At 41.8% G+C, this 25,061-nt stretch overlaps 2 protein-coding genes across 3 annotated transcripts in view; one reads left to right on the top strand and one right to left on the bottom strand.

Moving 5' to 3' along the window:
* Nucleotides 1-408: 408 nt before the first annotated feature.
* TMED5 (transmembrane p24 trafficking protein 5) lies at nt 409-13,326 on the bottom strand. The gene is made up of 4 exons (XM_054037641.1): nt 12,982-13,326; nt 9,853-9,950; nt 8,643-8,820; nt 409-4,466 (listed from the first exon to the last, which is right to left on the bottom strand). Exons 1-4 carry the CDS (start codon nt 13,159-13,161, stop codon nt 4,248-4,250), a joined length of 675 nt encoding a protein of 224 aa, XP_053893616.1. The 5' UTR covers nt 13,162-13,326; the 3' UTR covers nt 409-4,247.
* A 342-nt stretch (nt 13,327-13,668) lies between these two features.
* The window catches only part of CCDC18 (coiled-coil domain containing 18), a 71,414-nt gene continuing 60,021 nt past the window's right edge, over nt 13,669-25,061 (top strand). For both annotated transcript variants that reach the window (XR_008446028.1, XM_054038671.1), the window contains exons 1-7: nt 13,669-13,837; nt 17,213-17,366; nt 18,299-18,473; nt 18,676-18,846; nt 21,228-21,337; nt 23,301-23,429; nt 24,838-24,934. Coding sequence is in view for 1 of the 2 variants with exons in the window: in XM_054038671.1 (XP_053894646.1) it covers nt 17,230-17,366; nt 18,299-18,473; nt 18,676-18,846; nt 21,228-21,337; nt 23,301-23,429; nt 24,838-24,934 (819 nt within the window). In the remaining variant the exon portion in view is untranslated. The remainder of the gene's footprint in view (nt 13,838-17,212; nt 17,367-18,298; nt 18,474-18,675; nt 18,847-21,227; nt 21,338-23,300; nt 23,430-24,837; nt 24,935-25,061) is intronic.

The following is a 25,061-nucleotide window of genomic DNA, read 5'->3' as shown; positions in this document are numbered from 1 at the left end:
GTCAATTGATCTTACTTGAAAATAAATTATTATAATCTTTTGCACAGGTTTCATTCCTAATCCTTTTACCATTAAACTGAATTTACAGGTGTTACCATTTACGGTTATCAAGTGAAACCTGATCTCTTAAAAGAACAAGAAGTTTTGGAAATTCAGTCTTTGAATGACTTGCTTTGTGACATTGTGGAAGTCATGAAGCTTTGGTGCATGCTACAATATCAGGCTATGTTACAGTGCTTGCTCTTTTTATGGCTCTATCCTGCAAGATACTGAGCAGTCATGTGACCTGTTGTGCACCTTCAAATCCTGTTGAAGTCAGTAGGAACTGTGGGTGCTTAGCCCTTTAAAGGATCAAGCCCTTAGGGTAGAGTATGCAAAGATGAAGTGTTATAATTAGAGTGCATAAAAACAAGTTTAGCCTTATTTATTGTAAAATCTCTGCTTCTGGCATATAATTTTATTCAACATCCACAGAAATTAACCATTTATTACTTAGCACAGAATTAAAAACAATTAATCTTACACACTAGATTTGTTTTCCTTATTTCAGTTAATATTTGATTTGTATCTTTTATACAAAACACAAGAACAATTTACTCCAATATCCCATTAAAAACATCATTTATTGCGTCTAAGTTTGAACACCATATCCTTCACCCTTGATGGCCACTGATAAATATTTTTCAGTTGACAAAATCTCATACAGCTGCATCTATAGTATATCCTCTGTTTAAAACTTTTTGTTATGGAGAAGTTACAGTAGTAAGGGTTGTTCTAATAACCGAGCTAAGAGCAAGAATACAGTAGCCTAACATCAGAGGTAGACTTTTTAGTCACAGCTTCATGGAAAGAATGCAGCATTTCACAGCTGTGGTATAGCATCACATTTGTGGTACTACATTTAAGGCTGAATCACTTCTGTCTTCTATTAAAAGGACAGAGCTCTAGGAATGGGGGTCTGCCTGTACTCAAAAAAGCCTGTGCCAAAGCCTACTGAAGTCAGCGGGAGCCATTCCACAGAATGCCTTCAATGAGCTTTAGATCAGGCCTATAGATCTTTTTACCACTTGTCCCTGCTCTGCATCTACTTTAGGTATAGGGCATTAAGTCCCTGGAGAAATGGAATACCCCATGCTGCTCACCACTGCCCCACTCCTCAATTAAGGGAGAGGAGGTAACTTGTTCTGAAGGGAGTCCTACCCAGAAGAATGATGTATCCCATGGTTCCCAACCAGGGATACGTGTACCCCTGGGAGTACGCAGAGATCTTCTGGAGATACGTTAACTCATCTACATCCGTTTCTCAACCTGGGATCATAGCATAGGCTTAGGGGAGTTGCAAGTGCAGGGCTGACGTTAAGGGGTGGCAAGCAGGGCAATTGTCCAGGGCCTCACACAGCTAAGTTACATGTTTCAGCCCTGGGTGGCAGGGCTTGGGCTTCGGGAGTATAGTAGTCTGGAAAGGGTGAGAACCAGATGTATCCAATACTGTATAGGATCATGTGTAATTCTGTGGACAAGTTAATGATAGGAAGGTAAGGATGGTGTAATTCAATTTGTAAAAATCTCCAGGCTCGTAAGTTCAATGGTGTCACCCTCTGCAACATGGCAGGAAGGACCTGATACACCCCCACACTTGGTGGAATTTTAATAATACCAAGTCATTTGAAATGGATTACAAGTTGGGTATTGTTTGAAAGCCCTTTCTCTCACGAACACAATGGTATCAACATGACAAACCTAGAACAATTATGTAGATATATATATATATGTGAGAAAATGTTTTTAAAAAATCAATGTTTTTTTAATTTATGCTTTAACACAGGGATGCATTGCTTAAGTAGAGATTGATCTTTGGTAATCCTAAAGAATCTAGCCTTGACACTTATAACTGAAAACATTTATTCCTCAAAGTCACCATCAGTGTTGTCTCAGTCTAGGACAGCACTGCTAGACATGTCACACTGATCCTTGTCTGTGCCACTCTCACACATCTCTGTACAAGGCAGGCTGCTGGCCAAACATTTGCAGATGGTGAGCATCGGGTCTTTGCACACAAGCATTTGATGAGCTGCAGGATTGATTGGAAGCGCACGGTATTTCACATAACTGCTGTAAAGTGATTCCCAACTTGACCCATTTTCAATGACACTATGATCAAAATGTCCACCAATCGGAGGAGCTGGGAGGGGACCAACAATGAATCCTCCCTGCCACGCCACAGAGGGTAGCACCTTGAAATTATGATTCTGCAAATTTTTACAGATCAATTGACACCTCCCTTAGACCTTTATCACTAACTTGCCCATCGAATGACATTTTACTGTATTATGTACCCAGACTAATAGAGGGCAGGTACAGCAGCCCCTGAAGTCATACAGTCAGCAGCACCTTTTAAAATCTTTTTTTTTTTTTTTTTAAAAGCAATAATTTAAAAGGGTTATTGCTAGGCTTCATTCATACATCTGAAATTGAAACTAAAGTGTAATCTCTATGATAGCCCCTGCTAGAGAAAAATGGCACAATGACTGCATTTTAATGAGTCAGTGCACTGAAAAATGTTTTCCCATCCTCTTCTAGGGGGATAATGCTGGGCCCTCCAGCATAATGACCTTCAGTCCGATGTGCTCACAAAGCAGACAGTCTAGTTGTAGTGTTTCAATTCTTAACACCAAGTTCAAATACAGGCAGTACACTTGTTTACCTAGGCTGGAACAAATGTTTTAAATCTTTTTTAAAGACAGCTGATGTGAACAGGGGTACAGCCCTAGCAGTCTTAACATGGACTTTCAGAGCTAATACAATTTCTATGGGCTTGGCACTTGGCTTGAATCTAGGCTGATTACAAAATACTTAAAAACTGCACTCTAAAATACTAAGGCTATAACAAAAGGAGACAAATGCACAGATGAGACATGTATTTTTCCACTCCCTCGGCAGAAAGAAATGGTAGGTTTGATGCAAGCCATCTGCCTTTTTATTGAGAAAGATAGCAAACTGCTTCTATGATTGAGCATTACCTTGCATAATCAGTTCATGCTGCAAATCTCAAAATTTAGGGCCAACTCCAGTTTGTTTTATTTATGCAAGTAGTCCCATTAATTTAATAGGAGAGCTCATAGGAGTAGAATGGAAATAGTTACGTGATGACGGATTTGTTGGGGTTTTGTTGTGGGGAGGGTTTAGCTGAACAACTTTAGCTCTGAAGTTCGTGAACTGCTACAAATTGTGGCATAACCCTGCTTGACCTCAAGGAGCAAAACATCTTAGCAAAATTAGTAATATAGAAAGAATTCTGGAAGTCTATAAACATTTAATGTCACGTTAATGTTTCCAAACAATTTTACCTAAAAACTATTAAAGGAAGACTGTCATCTGAAAAAAACCTCACTTCTGTCTGAATGTATCTACTGTTATGATATCCAAGATTACAATAACTAAAGATTAAATAATTCCATTTTATTTTGTGCATCTGACTGTTATTTTGTGTGGTCAATTTCACTGTTCCAGTGGACCTTTCACACAGCAACAACCAACTAAACAGGAAAATGGGATTGTACAATCACAACAACTGGCAGGAGGACTTGGACAGGTATAGTGCCTGATGCTACTTTTAATTAGTTTATAAATTGACTAAATTTTACATTAACTGTCTCTTTAAAGTGCTGATATATATAAAAGTGTAAAAATAACTTCTCATTTTAACCACTTCACAAATGTTAACCCAGTGTTTCTGTATTATGCTGTACAATAAAGACTCAAGGAAATTTTATACATTTACATTTATAGAGAACTGACAATAGCTATAGCCTACATAGGTGGGCCTCAATCCTTTGGCACATCTGTAACTTTTCTCAATGCTTTATTTAAAAAATTGTAAAAAAAAAAAAATACCCAAATTATTTAGGCAGACATAAAAAGGTTTAAGTGACCATGAAAAGATGACTATATGGCAGGTACTAACATTGGCTTACATTTGGTACACCATTCGGTGTTGTGCATAATCTAGTAAGCGTCATTACAAATGCAACAAGCCAACAAATAGACACACCAGTAAGACTGTTAGTAACACTTGCAGAGATGGAAGGACAGGGGAAAGGTATTCTGTTCATGCTAGTAACATGTGAATCAAGAACCTGATTATGTCGTCTATTCAAAACAAGTGGCAAGGTAACAGGTCTCTTTTCCTGTAGCAGTTTATTCCATTTTCCCCTCCTCTCTGGTTATTGCTATGATCACACTAGCTGTTAAGTTCTACTTTTCCTCTTATCTTCAAAAAGACTTTTCAGCATGTAAACCTGAACAGCTGAAACCACCACCATGACTCCCAAGTTGACCATGGACCAAAAATTCACTGTGTCAAAGTTGCTTTCTTGTATATTTCGATCACGAGCTTCAAATGCTCTGAGCAGCGTCTGAATCTGGAGGCTTTTGCTTAACCTGGCTTTGACATTGTTGATGGATTCCTGGTAAGGAACAGAATAGTGGTTTTTTAGACTGTAAAATCATTTGGAAGGAAACAGAAGTACATTTTCTGCTAATATCAGTACATATCACACTTCTCACTTTAAAAAACACTATCATTCACATTGCTGGTTTTTATTTGTGCATGTGTCACTACCACTTTTTCATTTTGCAGTTAGGTGACCGTTACTTCACTTATGAATGTTACACATTATGAACTTTTCATTATTTTTTGTTAGCCTTATTGTGTTTATTTTCATGTGTTTGAATTTAAATACATAATATTTATCCCAGGCTCTGATCATCTTAACAAATCAATTAAAAAGAATCCACAACTATTTAACAAAAGAAGACCCCACCCGCTGAACAAAGAGACACTTAGAGCAGAATGCCCTAAAGGTAAACAAATCTGGGCTATGTTAGACCCATGTGGGACATGAAGTCCAAAGATGAGGTGCTCAAACAGCCCTCTATCTAATGACCTATGGGGGGGAGGGATAGCTCAGTGGTTTGAGCATTGGCCTGCTAAACCCAGGGTTGTGAGTTCAATCCTTGAGGGGGCCACTTGGGGATCTGGGACAAAATCAGTACTTGGTCCTGCTAGTGAAGGCAGGGGGCTGGACTAGATGACCTTTTAAGGTCCCTTCCAGTTCTAGGAGATGGGATATCTCCATTAATTATTTAAAAAAATTATTATTATAATGTACTGTGTCAAGCAAGTATCTGATATGGCAACTACAATATTAGAGGAAAGACACCACACTGTTGGCCTCTGAAAGTTTAGATTAAATTTTCTAAACCAGCACTCTACTTTGTGTAGAACTAGATGGACATAAACCAAAACTGCTATATTTAGATTTAATAATCAAAATTAGTCAAGTCATTTCACAATGTACAGCTTCAAACCAGCATCATTGCAAATCTGTAGCTTTAAGATATCCCAGTGGTCCATTATCTGTATCAGATGGCTCATGAACAGTTCCATTCTGCACTACTGGACTGCAAAACAAAGCTAACTGTTCTCAGCTGGATTATCTGACCAAGATACCCTTTAACCCAAAATGAGCTAGCATTAGCGTACAATGTTGTTTTTTTATTGATTTATAAAGCACCTATTGACACAGTCAAACTATGTTCAGGTAATAGGTAACTATTTCTTGAGAGTGTTCTTTCACTGCTTATTCGGTTGACTGTTTTCTCCTATGTATTTGTATGGCCCCCAGTTTAAAAAGGAGGACTGGCAGACTGTCTGAACATGAACTCAGATTCTGTTTTCTGCTTGTAAAAGTTGTTGGCATTAACACCCCCCCTCTGCTTCTTTATCCTCCTTTAGAAATTAAGAGTTAATATTTCTAATTATAATCTTTAACTTCTGTTGGGAAGTGAAGGATAATCTAATTTTCAATATTTTAAATTGTATTTAAAATAAATACAGAAAGAATTTGGCATCTTAAACATTCTATGAAGTGTTGGTTTGTGTTAGGAAAAAGATCTGTTTTTTCATGTATTACAGGAAATAGGACCTGATACACAAAGTAGATCATTTTCTACATGGATGAATAGTCTGTGGGACAGCAGATGGTATGTAAATACATTTTTAGTGCATGCTGATTCTGCTTTTTTGGCAGGCCTCTATTTTCTCTGTCTAACTCAGTAAGTTCAGGACTCAGTATTGTAGCCTGCTAAGACTACTGAAACAAGCACAGGCATAGCCTTATTGTCCAGGACTCCGTATTTGCTTCAAAATTTGTGTAGAGGAACTTATACAATAGTATGAAAAAATTGGCACAGCAATGAGTGCAAGCTTCTACACCTACAGTGAACTGAATGCTGTTGCTAGGGAGGTGGAAAAGGCTATGACTGGGATGCAGGCAGTGGAGATAGCCAGTATATGGTTTTAGTGAGACCACTTAAAGCAAATGATGTATGGAGTGCCTGGAGTTAGGATTTTCAGTTATTCTGATTTCAAACTAGGAGCAGGCTGACTCAAGTGTGCTTATGAGTTGCCGCTGGGGGGGTGGGGGGGAAGAGAAGGAGTATCAGAAGGATAGTTGGGCAGTCATGAGGGCCAGCCACTGACACAGAAACATTTCCAATAGTATCCTGAAAATAGTATCCCTCCCAGGTAATTTCTCAATGCCTAGGGACATAGTGTGTGCATAGCATAATGTCTTTCCCAATTCAACCAACTACAGAAGCCACTCCCTGTAGTTGACTTCATTGTATTTCACCATTAACAAAATACCATGCTCATTAGCTCGACTGGTGGATTAACACTGCTCTCCCTCAACTCTCATCTGCATCCCTCCAAGGTTGAGTGCTCAGCCACTGTTCAGAAGTATGTTATCTTAAAGCTTTACTTATTCCCTCTTTCCCCATCTTTGTCAATTGCTATTTATTCCCATTATGCTATATAGTGACTAGGGCACTAAGCCAGGATGAGAACAAGAGTTATCCAACAGCATAATTATGAGACACATCAAAGGATATATCCAACAAATGCTTCTGATGCTACCACAGAGACTAAGCAGAGTAGCCCTGGGAGAGGAGTATTACCACCGTTTAGCTATTGGAGACATGGTTTGTTTGTCCCCTTTCTCATGGTGGGGAGAAGAGGAGGCAGGGGGCCAGTGAAAGGACTCAGACTACTGGATACACAGTCCCTTCCAACTGTGCAAGGTGAGGCATAAACGCACACTGAAAGATTTCCCATTCAATCTCTCAGTTGGAAGGAAGAAAATTGTGTTGGGCCTCATGTGGCAGGGTAGTGGATGCGTACAAGTAGAAGAATCCTCAGGGCTACAGAAGATTCTTTAGATGAAACAATATGCAAAACTGATTTATCCTCTGGCAGATTGAGGACTGCATATACTTTGTGATTAACCAAAAGACCAGATGGAAGAAAAACAAGAGTACTGTATATATAGACATATATAAGCAGAGAAATTTGTCAACATTTCAGGGCAACTTTTGGGAATAGGGGCTGGCTTATATGCACGCGAGTTTGATCACTTCTCTTCCCCTCTCTCTTTCCTGCCTAAGAATGATGATAATTTCTGTATAAATGCATATTATCATCCAACCGCTTTACAAATATCAGCTAATTTAGCCTCATACTATGTTATGCAGTAAGTGGTAGGTAGTAATCGCTTTGCCCCTCACTGAAACGCAACCACCACTGAGATGTACAGCAGTTGCACTACTGCTGTTCCTCTAGGGAATATGTTTGCTTATCTTATGAAGAAGAGGAGATGGCCACTTTACATTTGTGAGTGTAATATATATATATAAATTACCAAATGGGTCAAATTTATTATTTTGTTTGTGCCTTCAAGTCACGTGCTCGCTCAAAATGAGCTTGATCCCAAATTCTATATGTACATGAACACCAAGTTAATTGCTCTAGGTCAAAAATAAACCTTATGATTCACCATAAGCACAGACACAAAATAACGAAAAAACCTGCCACCATACATACACACACACGTTCTGTTTTAATAACAATAGTAATATTTTGTACTTTAATGCCTTTCATCCAAGGAACTTATTAAATCACATTGAGCAAAGACTCGAAGCTCCCCTATGATAGTTATTACTCACAGATGAAAGAGACACTTAAGAGTATGTCTACACTGCAATTAGACACCCGCGGCTGGCCCATGCCAGCTGAGTTGGGCCCGCAGGGTTCAGGCTAAGGGACTGTTAATTGTGGTGTAGACATTTGGGCTCAGGCTGCAGTCCAAGTGCTGGGACCCTCCCACCTCACAGGGTCTGAGAGCCTAGACTCCAGCCTGAGTCCAAACACCTGCACCACAATTAAACAGCCTCTTAGCCTGAGTCAGCTAGCAGGGGCCAGCCATAGGGATCTAACTGCAGTGTAGACATAACCAGTGAGGTTAAATCACTTGCCGTGGGCCACATAGGAAATCCATGGCAGAGCTGGAACTAGAATCCAGATCTTTTAATTCCCAATGCTGCTCTTTAACCACAGGCTCCCCTCAATATGGGACAGAGTGAACATAATGTCCTATGAGGAGCACAGCTGATCACACTGTTTCCCAGCTGCTCAGGTCCTCACATAGAACAAGACTAAGGCATATTCCCATGGCAGAATGATTATACGAGTTTTTCAGCTACTCCGACCTTAACCATCTGATGCTGTAGAGCACAATACTTACCAGAATATCTTCAAGTTTCATATCCAACAGGTCTGTGCCTGTAATGTACTTCTTCCAGTCCTCTAGTTCTCCTTCTCCCATATTATCTAGGATCAATTCAAAGAAAATCACCTTCTCTGAAATGGTGCTGAATGTGTTGTCAAAGCAGAACATGTAATCTCCATCTTCTGTTTCCACCCTGTATATGAGCAAACATACATCTTTAAACTACAGTGTATTTTTAATGTTGGCTCTAAACTTACATTTTTTAATATTCTTCCTTATGTGATTATGACAGTTATGCAAACAGAAATAATTAGATATGCTATACATAAATACAAATAAATGAAATGCAAGGACACACTAGGGAATGATATAGCACAACCAGAAATTACATGTAAGAAAACAAACTCAGATAATGTTAAATCTTAGTATGATGAGTAGTAGCTTTCCTTCACTTTATTTTTTAAAAATTAAAGCTTGAAAGCTTAATGCTCACAACCACTTTTAAAAATAAGACAGCAGCCACTTCTAGCTATGGAAAATAGAAATACCTTTTAAAAGTTTAAATTGACCACTGGCTGCAAAAGGAGCAGAGGGGATAGAATCTTCATCTTTACAAATGGTCCCTGCTCCACTGAAGTTAATGTTAATTGTATCAATATTAGCCCCAAATATTTGAGAAAGTAAATTTGGTATCATTGTTTAAAAAACAAAAACAAACCCTGGAAAGAGATCAGACTGCCAGTATGCCAAATAAACGATTACTTGAAATAGCGAACAGTTTACTTTAGTACAGAGAAAATACCCTGGCACAAAGACCTTTTGGAACTCCACAATAGGGAGTGCTTGGCTGTTGACTGCCAATAAACAGACCATGGCAAGTCAAACATCCTTCACTCCTGGAGGAACCTATCTATGAAGTATTAATAGACTAATACAAAATTAAGAGTACTTCTATATGAAATATTTGTGTGCTCAAGCTGCTTTGTAAAAAAGCCTATAATATAAAAATTAAACAAGCATGTGAATTTATCAAGCATTTATCAAGCTAACAAGTTTCTTATATTCTACATTCAAGGAGTGATTTAGGTTAACAATACAACCAGTTTTTACAACTGTTAAGAACTATGATTTAAAATACTCAATTCTAAGTTTTGTATTTGTTTGAAGCAACTATAATACTGCTGTATATAATACTGAGTTTCAAGTTTGGAGATTTTAGACTTACGTATGGACTCCATCTGATTTTCTCTGATGAAAAACTAGGATTTCACCTTTTGGAGATTCCAAGTAAAAGTCAACATCTAATCCTGCTCCGTCTAAAACCTGTAAAGTCAACAAAAAACAACAACAAAAAAACCCACACTCTAGTCTGAGTTGTTGAAAAGAAACACTTTATGTAAAGAAATTGATACTGGGAGAATTTAAAAGGGTGAATTTATCTACCCTAGAGTTCAAACCAAGTTACCTAGAACCAGGTTTTTGCCAGAAAGATGCTACACAGTTTCAAATTCCAGTATAGTCATGACTAATCACGTTAGGAAAGGAATAAACTGAGCTTTTTCCTAACACTTTCTATTATTGCTTTCTCTAATGCAATTCTACCAATGGTGGTAACAGTGGGAAAACTAGTATAGACAAGGCATTGCAGGATATTTATTCACTGTGTCACCTTGAACTGCTCTGAGCAGGCTTAGAAAGCATGGTAGTAAGAATGCCAGCACATGGTCTACAGTAGCACTTCCATTATAGATATCACTGGTGGAGCTGTACCAGTGTTGGTTAAATGGTAGGAAATTTTAAGTAAAATCTCAGTGTAGATAAGGCTTTATAATATAGATCACACCTAGAACTTTTCTAACAAGAATAGTATTTAAAGATGGTTCTGTCTAACAAGGTTTCAACTCATGTAGAAACATTCTAAGGGCTTTGTTGTTGGAGGATCAGAGTTTGTAGTGCAGGAGACATGCCCACTCACCACGCTAGTTACAGCCATAGAAAAGGGGATTCCAGTGGTTTTCTGCCTGTCGGGAAATACTGCAGATTTAGGATCCCAATCCAGCAAGATGCTGAGCATTCTCATCTCTCATTAAAGTTAAAAGGAACTGAAGGCATTTAGCAGTCACAGGATCAAACCCTTTGAGCTTGTCAACACTAAAAAGTTGTACTGCTTTAACTATACCAGTATGAATGCAGTTATATTGGTATAAAGGTGCTCTTTATACTGATATAGCTATTCCCACATGAGAAGGAAAATAAATATACTGGTATAAGTTATCTTTATACTGGTATTACTGGTCCATACTAGGGCTTTTATCATTATAACTATTTTGGTTTACAAAAAAAAAAAAAACCCAAACAAAACAAAAAACGCCATCTTTACTCAAAACAGTTAAACTGGTACAACTTTTAAGTGCAGACTAGGCCTTTCTCACTCAGGACCCAATCCTGCTCCTACTGAAGTCAATGGCAAAACTTGCAATGACCTCAGTAGGTGCAAGATTGGAGGTTTACTGAAAGGGAGGAGGAAGAAAATAATTAAGGAAAAAGATGACAAGAATGAAGAGTTTCAGAGTAGCAGCTGTGTTAGTCTGTATCTGCAAAAAGAAGAACAGGAGTACTTGTGGCACCTTAGAGACTAACAAATTTATTAGAGCATAAGCTTTCGTGGACTACAGCCCACTTCTTCGGATGCTATGCTATGCATCCAAATAAGTGGGCTGTAGTCCACGAAAGCTTATGCTCTAATAAATTTGTTAGTCTCTAAGGTGCCACAAGTACTCCTGTTCTTCTTTTTAAGAATGAAGAGATAAGTAGTAATTTAACTTTGATATACAGAAGCAATATGATCTGAGCACACTGTATCAGACTCTCAATTTCATATTGGTTTACTATATTGTGAACATGTCTTTGGGGAATTTCAGTCAGAAAGAAACTATTCTTGTCCTTTATCCATTTATTGTGTCAGTGCATCTGAAAAAATATAGAAATCTGAATGCAGGTGAGAGGGTTGTGAGAGTTTTTTTCACATTTCAACGTACCTTTGTATATAGGAGAGTTTGCGAATCTAATTAAAAATAAGCAGTCCTATCTATACAGAAGAATTGTGTTAACCTGAATTGCAGCCTGGCATTTGTGTGATAGCAAGGTTAAAAGATGGTACAACCACACAGTTAGGAATTACCTACTGGTGAGTTGTGGGTGGACATAAACAGTGTGTAAGGAGTCAACCGTGTTAGTTAGAACCTAGTTGCAAACAGGGTAAAAATCTGTTGTGTAAACAGTTCCTATAAGTCAACAGCTAATTTAGTATAAAAACAGTGCCTGGCAAGTTATAAAGGTGATCATACAGACGGCGGGGGGGAGGGGGGAACAATAGAAATGGAGTGAGAACAGAGAACACTACATATTCGCATGGAATTGCAGGAAGCAGATTACTTATTTTAACTCTGCTGGACTACAGATCCCAATCTGCTGCCTAAAACAGACCCTATCATTGTTTTGCAACAACAAACTTTTAGACTCAGACTTTAAGGTCAGAAGGGACCACAATAATCATCTAGTCTGACCTCCAAACATAATTGCCTCATCAGCATAAAACGACCTTAGCTTTTTGCCTGCCTGCTACCATCTGCTTGGTCCTTCAAAATCTGGAAGACAGACATAGTTAGGTGGGGAAGTGTGCTGTGTGAGGATCTTTTGCATAATATTTGAACCTGAGCTCCTGGCAGTGCTATGTGGACATTAGAGGCCCATCTAGCATTTTCCATGATTTTGCCCCTTGGCCAAAAGTTTCCATCCTGTGGTGGGGGTTGGTTTCCAGACGCACCTCTGAGATCGCTGAACTAGGGTTGCCAGTTTTGATTGGACTTATTCCTGGAGGTTTCATCTCATGATATAGTCTTTAACTCCTACAGACTCCAGGACAATCCTGGAGGAATAAAACCCTAGGCTGAACCTCACTGTTCACTCTGCCTTTCCCAGGCCTATTTGCCCACCCAGCGCACTGAGTAACTTCAGTGACAGGCAGGAAAACTCCTGCGTTCCCCCTTCCCGTTACTGCCAATCGCTGGGGTGCGCGGTCCCGGAACGAGCTTTGTGCCCGGCTAATAAATCTTCCTGACAATGGAGCCAGGTGGCCTCTACGGGCCGCACTGCGAGAGCACCCAGCCCTGCTCAGCCTGCCGGCTGTGCATGCGGGCAGGGCCCGCTCCTGCCTGGCGCCGCGGGAGGCTGCTGCAGCGACGGCGGCACACCGAGAAGGCCGGGCGGGAAAGCGGCTCTCCGCCACGCGCGCAGCGGAGGATGCAGGGCCGGCTCCGCCCACTGTCGCTAGCCCCGAGCCAGGTCCCCTCACCTGGTACTCGACCTCCAGCGAGGCCCCGTGCCGCATGGGCTGGAAGAAGCACTCCTTGCGGCCGGCGGGCAGCGTGAAGGTGAAGTCGCTGTCCAGGGAGGAAGCGAATCCGAAGGCGCCGGGCGGCAGCAGCAGCAGCAGGTTGTGGAGAAGGAGGAGCAGGCGGGACGCTGTCCCCATCCCCGCGGGCAGTGCTGGGCCTGGCACGGCGCGCTCCGGCTCTGCCCGGCCGACAGGAACAGGATGTTCTCACGGACACGGATGACTCCAGCCTGTCAGAGCGCCAGCGGGCTGGCTGCGGGCGAGAGCAGCCGGCCCTGGGGAGGAGCAGCAGCCCGCGCCCCCAGCCCAATGGCATAGCAGCAGCCACGCCCCGGAAGCGTTCTCAGCATCGCCCAGCTAGTGCACACACCTCCACCGCCCCATAATGCTCCAGCAGCCGGGAAGAAGGTATTGCGCTGCCAATAGGAAAAGGAAGGGGTGATTTTCTTCAGGGACTGCCCCGAACGTTCATTTTCCTGGGTATGGTGGGAAATGTAGTTCGATTCCGGTAGCAGTGGGCGGATGTGCCCAGACATCAGACTACCATTCCCAGGGGGCCAAGAGGAGAGGAAAAGGTAGGGGGACGGGACAGTGAAATGCGCATGCGTAGTAGGAGAATTGGGGCTGTTGCTGTCTCTGGAATTCAACGGCCCGCGCAGTTCGAACGAACGGGCGCAGACGGGGCGCCTTTCGGGACAGCTTTAGAGCGCGAAGTACCCTCGATAGAGATCAGCTGCGCGCCCCGAGGGGCTGCGCGAAGAAGCTGCTCTACAGGGGCTTTCCTGGCGGTGCCAACCCCCTTACTTGGGGGAAGGTAGGCGGGGGGCTCTGGGCTGCACGGTCACGGAGCTCCCGCAAGGTGGGCCCGGGTCTCACTCTGCGGCAGTTCTGAGGGGACAGAGCCAGCCCGGCTCGGCGGGATCCCAGGCAGGGCCGGCGGCGGCGCCGCTCTTGCTCCCGCCTAGCCGGGGGCTGTACTGGGAAGTGGAGAGCCGCGTTGCTGAGCAACGCGAAGTGCTGTTCCCAGTGGCCGGGATAGGTTTCCGGCTGGTATCTGACTGGCTTGCCTGGGTTTTTAATGGATTTGCCCGAAAAATAATGTCACCTGCAGGGCTTTTTCCGTGGGTGGAAAGATTGGCATTATTAGCACAATACACTGCGATAGCTCATGTTAAAAGTCCCGGTGTCCAGCTAAAGATGCTGCAGTGTTCCCACTTCTGCAGTTTAAGCGATAACAGATGGTGATTGTTGAGAATACTGTAGCTGTGGGCCCACCAACACGCAAGCCCACCGTGTGTGTGTGTGAGAGAGAGAGAGAGAGAGGGTTTGAGTTAGCTAGAGTGAGGAGACTGGGATCTTCTCAGTCTTGTTTATGTGTAATCTCTTTAGATACTATAAGTGGCTGCTGAAGCGGGGGTTGCAGGGGTGGTTGGGGGTTGAGGTTGCAGCAGGCTTGCCTTGTAGTGGGGGTGCTGGGTTTTTTGCATTTGAAAGGTGGTAAACCTACGCAGTGGTCACCAACCGATCGATCACAGTCTCCGGCCTAAAAGTCCGGCCGGGTCAAGGCAGGCTCCCTACCTGCCCGTACCCTGCACCGCTCCTGGAAGCGACTAGCATATCCCTGCATGATGGGCGTAAGGGGTCTCCATGCGCAGCTCCTGCCTGTAGGTACCTCCCCCACAGCTCCCATTGGCCGGGAATGGGGAACTGCGGCCAATGGGAGTTGCGGGGATGGTGCCTGTAGGGAGGGGCAGCGCACTGAGATATGTGCCTGACCCCCCCAGGGGTCCCAGGGATGTGCTGGCAGCTTCCAGGAGTGGCGTGGGGCCAGGACAGGCAGGGAGCCTGCCCTTAGCCCTGCTGCCTGAGGTAAGTACCACCCAACGGGAGCCCACACCCCAACCCCCTGTCCCAGCCTTTAGCCCCATCCCAGAGCCTGCAACCCAAGCCCCCTCCCACACCCCAACCTCCTGCCCCATCCCAGAGCCCCTTCCTGCACCCAAACTTCCTCCCAGAGCTTGCACCCCCTCATCCTGCCCTGCCCCAGGCTCAGCCCGGAGCCCCCTCCACACTCCAAACCGCTTGGCCCCAGCCCAGAGCCCGCACCCCCTCCTGAAACCCCTGCCCCAACCCGGTGAAACTGTGAGTGAGGGTGTGTGAGCGAATGATGGAGGAAGGAGGGGATGGAGGGAGCGAGGCAGGACCTCAGGGAAGGGGCAGGGTAGATCCTGGGTTGCACTTAAATTCAAAAAGTGATCTTGTGCTTAAAAAAATCTCTATGGGCTGGGTAGGAGGGGTTCAGTCCTAGAGGCAGGGCTGGCACTGGGAGCAGAAGATAAGGGACAGGACACAAGGGTAAAGAAAGCACCAGGCCAAATTAAAACAAAATCTTTGTGTGAAAAACCAAGTGCTAATCTGATCTGAAAAGAGGTCATTGGAAACTCAAGCAACAGCCAGCACTGTGCAAGAACGTTTCTCTCCTCTCTGTTGCTGATACTTGTATGAATAAAGCTTTCTTCCTCCTCACCCACCTGTTTGCCTGTGTAATCTGTGTGCACGTGTAGTAGCACTGAGCACGCTCGCTGGTGAAATGTGCAAGCCTATTGGAATAGGGAAGAGTGAAGGCCCCTCTTCCCAGAATTCCCTGCCAATGTGTCTTGAGCCTGACTGGGAGTAGCCACTTTAAGGGTGAGATGAGAGTTCAGTCCCCTATACCCATTCAGTGCTCTTTGCAGCAATGGTTAAAGGTGATGTTTGTGATAAGGATAACTGTCCATTAGCTGAAGAACTCATTAAGTGTAGGTCATCAAATAGCTAATCTGGGCTGTATTTGAACTGTGAGTCACAAGTCCATGCTGTAAACCAAAGAAATCCCATTGATTTTACTGGGAGTTGTGCCTATTTGCTTACTAACAGGTTAGGTGAGAACATGTATTTAAATACTGCTAGCAGATTTGGGAGTGAACATTGCTTAAATGTAATTCCACTTTCACATGAAGCTCAGTCCAGGCATGATTGAAGTGTTGCTGGCACAAGATCCAACTAGAGAAGGAGGAAGATGTAATAATCTGCTCCTTCTGTTACAGGAGTATGTTTGCTTATTGTTAATTCAGTTCACAAGATGGGGGTCCTCTTGATCCTAAAATTTAAGTAGCAGCAGTAGCTGAATCTGTCTCCAAGGGAACAGTCTTTCCTTTTGAGATGGGGACCTCATTTTGCCCTGGACTACACTGGTGCATTTTGTGTGGGGCTACTATTGAAGATCACATGGAAACTTCAGCTAGTGGAGAATATGACATCTTGTTCCATAGTGGTGGTGTTAGGTGTGGTGGTACCTGGGTGATAAAAGCATCGTTAAATATACTTGCATGAGAGACACAACAACAACTGTACTGTGTAGACTGTACTTGCTGTCAGGTTTTTTTTCTGTTCTCAATGTAATGCATGGGTCTTCACTTATAAACTCCTATGTGGTTTGGGTTCTGGCTATCTTTTTTAGATGATTCTCTCCTTGTGTAACATTCTGACCATTGAAAGTAGTTGCTAACTTGCTAATGGTCCCCCATCTGAATTGTGAGAGCTCAGGGCATTGTGTTTTCTATATGGGAGGTCTAGGTTCTGAAATTCACTTCTGCCTTGGATCAAAAAAAAATTAGGGCACCTCGCAGTGTCCATGTTCACTCAGGCCTTTCTTAAGTAAGTGAGATGCACTGACAGTTAAATATTTATTTCTATTGTGCAGTGTTTCTTTAATTGAAAAGAGCAGATGTGCCTAATGACTATCAACAGTACATATTTTATAGATCATAAATAAGCCAGTTCTTCATTCTGTACTATTCCTATTCTATTTCTTTTATAGAAAATAAACCTATTCTTCAGCTATTTGTACATAGTACCCTAGTATGCTTATTCCCGTGACTTCTCAGGCATAGGAAAGATTTGCTTATTAAAACACAAATATATTTGTTAACAAAGAGAATAAAGAAATAGCCAAGTAAAAGCAATTGTATATAGCTATGCTTTCAAGTTTTTATTGGTATGAAAGGAGGCAATAAGTGAGACTTTGCATGTATGTAAGGAAAACAAACATACATAAAACCTTTTAAAACGTTGAAAAAATATCTGCTACTTTCTAGAAATAGTGTACAATGCTGTTAAACTAAATTTTAGTATTATAAACTTATTTTAGACAAATGTAGAGTACCAATGGAATCCAACTTATGGATTTACCATAAAAAAGATGATGATGATGAGGAACTCTTGCTTGCAAATGTAGAGGCATTAAGGAATCAACTGAGGAAAACCGAGAGAAATCTACAAAATCTAGGGGAAGACCTTTCCAGGTATGTGTGTATTTAAAAACAAGAAGAGAACTAGGCCTTAATTGAGGGACAGGCAAACTTTTTGGCTTGAGGGCTGCATCGGGTTTCGTAAATTATATGGAGGGCTGGTTGGGGAGGGGGTTGTGGCTTGGCCCCCACCTCCTATCTGCCCACCCTAGGACTCCTGCCCCATCCAACCCACCCTGTTCCCTGATGGCTCCTCTGGGACCCCTGCCCCATCCACACCCCCCCGTTCCCTGTCCTCTGACCATCCCCAGACCCCCACCACCCCATCCAACCCCTCCTCTCATTCCTGACAGCCCCCCTGGGACCCCTTCCCCATCCAACCACCCCTTCTCTCTGTCCCCTGACTGCCTCCAGAACCCCTGCCCCTGACTGCCCCCTCATCCAACCCCCCCCCTCCTTCCTGACTGCCTCCCGGGATCCCTGCCCCCATTCAACCCCCTTTCTCCCCCCCCCCGACTACCATCCACACCCCTGCCCCCAGACCACCACCCCGAACTCCCCTGCCCCCTTACTGTACTGCCTGGAGCACCGGTGGCTGGCGGCGCTACAGCCACCTCAGCCTCACCACCGCTACAGCCACACTACCGCCACCTCAGCCTCCGCCACGCAGCACAGAGGACCGGATCAGGCCGGGCTCTACATCTGCGCTGCCCCAGGAGCTCACAGCTCCGCTGCCCAGAGCATTGCTGGGGGCGAGCCTCCCGGGCCAGGAGCTTGGGGGCTGGGCAGGACGGTCCTGCGGGCCGGATGTGGCCTGTGGGCCGTAGTTTGCCTGCTCCTGCCTTAAGTCTTTCCAGTTGTTTAAATCTATATTATTCACTATATGATTATAACTCATTGTCTTTATTTGTGTTTTGTTTCTGGTATATTTGGTAAAAACACTACTGGAGGGGGAATGCTTATTATTGTTTTGTTTTGTATCCTAGTACTAGTTCGAGTGAGCAATCTGTCCACAGCTCTCATTTCAGTGAGTTTGTCGGACTAACACTGGAAGATCTTGTTGAGCCGAGTTGCACTGAATTTCAAAATTATTTAGCTCATAAGAGTGCTGGTAATATGTCCCACCAGAGCAGGGATTCTCAAAGAAAATCCCAAACCAAGGTATTTATTTATATTTGTTGCAATGTTTGTTTTACACACTTGTGATTATGAACGTTTGACTTTATCCTTTCATTTGTAGGCTTCTCAGCTAATATATAGTAAGCACTGGGGAGTTAGGCATGGTAACATATTATTTCTATGACTTAAGTAAGATTGGCCTACAAAGATTCATTGCTGATATACATATATTTTTTACCTCAAGTCTTACCCAGTGTCCACTCCTTTTAATAAAAGTATGGAACAAGAAAATGAGCATCTTAGAGAGAAGCTGAACACACTTCGAGATCAAAATGCTGCTTTGACTTCCCAGAACCACTGTCTAATGAATAAAATTGAAACTATCAACTTTGAACTGACTCAGTCAAAAACAAGAGTAAGTATCGTAGAAATATTACTTCTGAGGAAATTCTGCACCAAAAAATTAAAAATTGTGTATAATATTTTAAAATTCTGCAAATTTTATTTGTCAAATAAAAGTGGCTCCAGCATGGCAGTGGGGAGCACAGGCCACTGGCTGCTCTGAGGTGGGAGATCACCCTGAACCCTCTACCTCCCCCAGTACAGGGACTCGGCAGTGTGGTTGCACCTGATACAGCACAAGGGCTGGACCTGCCCCAGAAACACCTTGGGGCTCTGTGCCAGGTGTGGGTGGGCAGGCTCAGCCCATCAGGATTCAAGTGTGGAGGGGCTTAATGTGTGGGGGATCCAGGTGTGGGGTGAGAGGTTTCTATGTGGAGCAATCTGGGTGCGGGTGGCTCAGTGGGAGATCTGGATGCACAGGGCCTCACTGGGAGGTTCCGGGTGCAGGGGCAATGGGACTCTTCAGGGGATCCAGGTGAAGGTGGTTGGGGCTCAGCTGGGGGGTCTGGGTGTGGAGAGATGGGGCTTGGTGTGGGGGGCTCTGTGGGAGGATCCAGATGCTGGAGGAGTGTGGCTTGATAGGGTGGGGGTTCAGGTGCAGCTGGTTGGGGATCAGTCGGACGGGGGCCTGGATGTGGCGGGTTTGTCAGAGGGGTGTAAGGGAGTAGGGTTTGTCAGGATGAGGGTTCGATGGGTCTGCTTAAGGGGGGAGCCTCAGCTGCCTGCGGAGGAGATGCTGCATGCCGGGCTCCCACTTCCCCCCTATGATTCCCCGTCCCCTTTTCTTCTCCACCCCCCTGCCCTCACTCCCATATTCCCTTCCTTCTGCCCTATTCCACCCTCTCTTCCTTCCCCACTGCCTCTCCCCGTCCCCTCCAACCTCCATTCCCTCACTTCCCAGCTTACCTGGCCCCACCGTGGGCACTAACTGTTGCACAGAAAACAGGGAGATGCCCAGCATACAGAAGGGGAGCACGACTGGCACTAGGAACCAGGAGTTGGCGTTCAGCCGCAGAGTCTGGAGCGGAGAGGCATCCTCCTTCAGCTGGGCAGCTCTGCACTTGCAGAAATGGGGGGGGGGTCAGTGGCACCCAACCCCGTGTGGCCCCCCCATGCCTCCCCCCAAAAAAGACTGTGCCTATGGTCGTCCCCCCATATCCCCTGCATGCAGCTTCCCGGCTGTTTTCTGCAGGGAAGCATAGGAATGGAGGGGGGGAGGGAATTTGCGGATTTTCTGCAGGCACTTAGTCATGTAGAATCCCTCCAGGAGTAAAGGATGAATATGTGGTCTCTAGCAACACAAAATATCTTAGAAAAATAAATCCCTGGTAACTGTATTGTAGTTTTGAGTAGAATGTCTGTTCACCTTGGATTAATCTATTTAAAATCTATAAATACTCAATCATTATTCTTATTCTTATTGTTAATTATTATTTATTTGTATAGTAGTAGCACCTAGGAACCCTAGTCATGTACCCATTGGTCTAAGTGCTGTACAAACAGAACAAAATGATACTCTGCCCCTAAAAGCTTACAATCTAAGTATAGTAATAAAGATGCCCTGTAACCTATACAAGAAGTAACTTGGTAAATTATTTAGCATTATACATAAATATATATTCAGTACATCTGCCTGAGATAAGTTGGGCTCCTGTATACATATTAACAATGAGAACTGAAGAAGTCTGGTCTTATTTTCAAATAAAGAGCAATATGTCTGATATGTAGAGAAAGTGAAGATGAGTTATGAGGGCATATTGCAGACCATGGAGAGAGGTAGACTGTTTATATAATTTACACATATATTTTAAAAATTCAGGTACTTGAATTAAAGAAATATTGTTTTGCTTGTTTTTAGTTTACACAGAATCTTACTAAAATCTTTGCAGACTACAGCACTGCAGGAATAGCGTGAAATGCGGTTACTGAGAAGTAAGCCACTCTATTGTGTGCATGTTGGTCTGCAGAATAAAGATTATAGTATATTATAATATTCAACAGTGTTTCTCAGACTCCATCCAGAGGACAAGTGATGTTGGAGAAAAAACAAAGAAGAGATTAACAGCTAGTGGGGGTGAGAGGGCAAAGAACAAACCAGAAAAATGAGTAAAAATGGAGGAATATTAATTTTTGGAGGAAAAAATTGAGACGACTGTAAACAAATTCTTTTTTAACATACCAAAACAGAGTGGAATGATACCGATGACACTGGCAATGTGCCAACCCGAAGGGAAAGCTTGAAGTCAGTGAATGTGGTGTGGAAATGTCCTGGCAATTTCTATAGCAGGGTTAGGCAGACAACGTCATTCAATTATGCAACAGACCTTTTGGCACAATTCATTTTAGGGTATATTTGCAAATTTTAATGAAGTCCCAAATATGTTTATATTTCAGATCTCTTTTCTTGAATCAGCTCTAGGTACCCATTCAGTCAGTATTCCTATGTTAGAAGAACAGATTGCAAATTTGGAAGCAGAAGTTACAGCTCAAGATAAAGTCCTGAGGTAATAAGTGTTCTTTTCCCCTCCCTTATAAACCTTTTGGTCTACTTGTTTAATTCACAGTTTTTCCCAGGAACGGGAAATACAGATTGCTCCCAAATCTAGTGCTTTTCATGAGAACTATTACGAAGTTTTGAAATCTGTCCTTGAGAAATTGCCGATTATGTGTGTTATATTGGTGTTTTATATTCGTGTATGTAAGATATGATGATAATATGTTCTAAGAATTTAAAGTAATTAATGAAGATTTGGTAAAATAAACTAAAGAATTCTAAAATAGTTAACTAGTTTATAACGTGGGGTAAACATAAATGATTATATATACATTGCAGAATATAGACATTTGTACCCATTGTACAACGAGCAAACTTTTTGTCTTCTCAAATATATCCACTAGAATCAATCATGGCTGTCCAAATAAAGCTTACCCGCAAAAGTTGTCTGTCACTAAAGCTGACAGCCATACACCAGTCCACACGTTGACTTACATGCTTCATTTGCTTAGTTATACTGTAAGAGCTTGATCTCCCCACTGAAACAGAATTATCATTGTGTAAGTAGCATTTGATTTAGCCCTTTTGGACACGCGTGTAATCTTCAAGACCATAGAATACTTTAAAAAACAAACAAAATTTCTCCTGGCAAACAAATACAAAAAGTACTCCACTTTCGCAATAATATTTTCATCTTGTCATCCGCATGAAACAGACCTGCTTAAGCAGAGAGATACACAGCTGCTGCATACCCTGTTATGGAAGCAAGTTGAAACACTTTCTTCGCAAATATATTTTACATTAGTTAAAAAGACCCACAGATATATAAAACAATGTAATGATTCATGATGGAGCACTAAGATCTCCTTTGCACTTAGGGTGGCAGGAATAGCACAAGAATACACTCAGTTCTCTATCCCCTGCATTGCTAAGGATAAAACAGATATTCCACTGGTCACTACTATGTATCTCTATAATGATGATATACAAATGAAGGCAGTGTCTTACAAATAGATTTGGAAGGATCAGATTTTTATCGATAAATGTTGGTAAACATCAATTTCACTATACACACACAAACTACCAAAAAAATATTTCCATAGATGATGATTGAAATTTACTGATAGGCAAAGTAAGAAAAATGTTGCTTGAGAACTTAGAGTCAAAATCCAGTGATTTAGACATTTGAATTAGGCTTGTTAGAAATGGGCTAGCAAATGAATAGTAAAAACAGGTATGATTTGTTGAGTTAAGGATATTTAACATGTGACGTTGACAGTTTGTGTGTTAATGGTTTATAAAACTTTTAACTTTTGAATCTCAATGTCTTCTGTCGTTAAATAATTGTCTGACCTCCTCCACGTAATTTTCTGCAAAATTTCTGTGAAATTTAAATAAATAAAAATCTGAGAAAGTGCTTAAATATTTATATTATCCCTCAAAATTATAATCAAATATTGAATTCTGCCAAGCCTGCTTATAAATTCTGACTCTGAATTTTGTGTAAGGTGACTTTCCTGATTATTATTTTATTATATATTTGTATTGTGGTGGCACCCAGAGTCCTGGACCAGGGTAGGGCCCCACTGTGCTGGATGCTGTACAAACAGATAGTAAACAAAAATTCCTACGCCATATTGATTAAAATGTCAATACACAGTTTAATAAGGATGAAAATAGGCAAAACTTGCTTTACAAAATAAGTAACTTTATTAATTTTAATATTTTTAATTGGTTTAGTCCTTATTGTATTAGCTCAAATACAGGATTGTCTCTTTCTTTGGACGGAGGCTGGCAAAATGATATCCCATATATCAGACTAGCTAGTCCTCCAATTGAACTTCATATATGGAAAAGAAAAAAAAAAATGCTATTTGATATCTATCCACCAAACCAAATGCTTCTGATATAAAAAGCTCCCTGTTAATTTAAAAAAAAGTTGTGGTCTAATAATTCTTAATTTCTTTTTCTAGAGATGCAGAAGATAAATTAGAGCAAAGCCAGAAAATGGTGGTAGAAAAAGAACACATTTTGCAAAGGTTTAAAGAAGAATATAAAAAATTGAAAACGGATTTAATTGAACGAAGCAAGCAAGGGAAGAGGTGATTATATAATTAAAAACAAACCTTTTTTAGTAGAAAATATTTTACTAATGAGTGACAAAGAGTCCTGTGACACCTTATAGACTAACAGAAGTATTGGAGCATGCGTCTGACGAAGTGGGCATTCACCCACGAAAGCTCATGCTCCAATACTTCTGTTAGGGTACGTCTATACCTCCCCCTTCCCCCTCCGACTAGTGTAGCCCAGGCCTTAGTCTATAAGGTGCCACAGGACTCTGTCGCTTTTTACAGATCTAGACTAACATGGCTACCCTCTGATACTTTACTAATAAGCAAATACCTCTCTCTCCCATTATTTAATATTATTTTGTGCCACCGAGTTGTCTTTTCTTTATGGGTGTATTGTAAAAGAAAAAGGGAGGAAAATCAAGTTTGTTTAAAGGTGACCTACAAGATTTTTTTAAAAAAATGGAGCGGTGTCCTTTTTTGTTTGTTTATTTATTTTTGATCCTGGCAATATCCAATGATCCCTGTTCCAGTATCACACATTAAAATACACCTTTATTTGGCTGTGATAGGTTTATTTAGCTAACCTTTTTTTTTACCCCCTGTACATATTTAAAAAAAAAAAAAAAAAAAGACCCTGATGATGCAATGCTAAGGTTGAGATTTGAAATGCATGTTCAAAGTCTTTTTTTGCTACAATAATATTAACTCATCAACTGCACTTCTATGGAAGCATAAATGTAAAAACATAGGCCTTGAGCTTGCAGAGACTTATGCATCCGCTTAACTTTACACACTCAGAGTAGTCCCAGTGAAGTCATTAGGACTACTCACAATGCATAAAGTTATTTACATATGAAAATCTTTGCCAGATTGGGATCATAAAGAGTAATCAAAAATACCACTTAAGTGTAATGTGACAGTCAGTCTTGCTGTGGGTATAATATCTTTTGAATTTCCAGAGGTTTGGAAGCATCTCTCAGGCTTAACAGTGCAGTAATAGTATTTTGGTTTTTAAAGACAAAAGAGAGGAAGAAATAAAACAGGTAGGCACTAATCTGTTTATATAATTGCATGTTCACAATCAAAGATGTATTTGAATTTAATGTAGTGGATGCCAGCTGGACCCAGGCGAGGGCTTGAGAGGGTTCAGCAGTGATTTTGCTTTTAAATTCATAGCCTTATTATTGCTTGGATGTAGCTTATTTTTTAAAAAAAAAAAAAGGCACATCTGCAAATATTTTAAATATGAAGCAGTAATTCATATGATAAGTTAGTCCATTTTATTTAAAAAGTTGTATCTAAAACAACTGGAAAGTTGAAAGGCAGGTCAGTTACCCTATGTTATTAATTTATTCTTTGTATTTCAAGTTTGCGTAATTTGGGGAGATAGTTCTACCACTTTTGTACCAGTATTTAAAAATATGGCACTTTTTTGTAGAGCTGAACAGCAAAGAAATGAGGCTCTGTTTAATGCTGAAGAGCTGACGAAAGCTTTTAAAAAATACAGAGAGAAAATAACTGAAAAACTTGAAAAGGTAAGACTTGATTATCTATAGTTTTTGGCCACACAATTAGGATTCAAAATGGAAACTGGAATCCATTTGGTCATATCTAAATGCTAAATGTCAACAGTCTTGGTTCTATTATATTAGAAATGGGGTA

Source organism: Malaclemys terrapin, chromosome 8 (genome assembly GCF_027887155.1).
Source record: "Malaclemys terrapin pileata isolate rMalTer1 chromosome 8, rMalTer1.hap1, whole genome shotgun sequence".
Taxonomy (NCBI): domain Eukaryota; kingdom Metazoa; phylum Chordata; order Testudines; family Emydidae; genus Malaclemys; species Malaclemys terrapin.
Note: the sequence above shows the minus strand (reverse complement) of the source record. Positions and strands in the feature narration are given on the sequence as shown.

Bases quoted from the DNA above. Each gene is read 5' to 3' on its own strand.
- TMED5 (XM_054037641.1), bottom strand. From the start codon at position 13,161: ATGGGGACAGCGTCCCGCCTGCTCCTCCTTCTCCACAACCTGCTGCTG. The intron at 9,951-12,981 runs GTGAGGGGACCT...TTGACTTTACAG, and splicing joins CGCTGGAGGTCGAGTACCAG to GTTTTAGACGGAGCAGGATT. The intron at 8,821-9,852 runs GTAAGTCTAAAA...GCTCATATACAG, and splicing joins AAATCAGATGGAGTCCATAC to GGTGGAAACAGAAGATGGAG.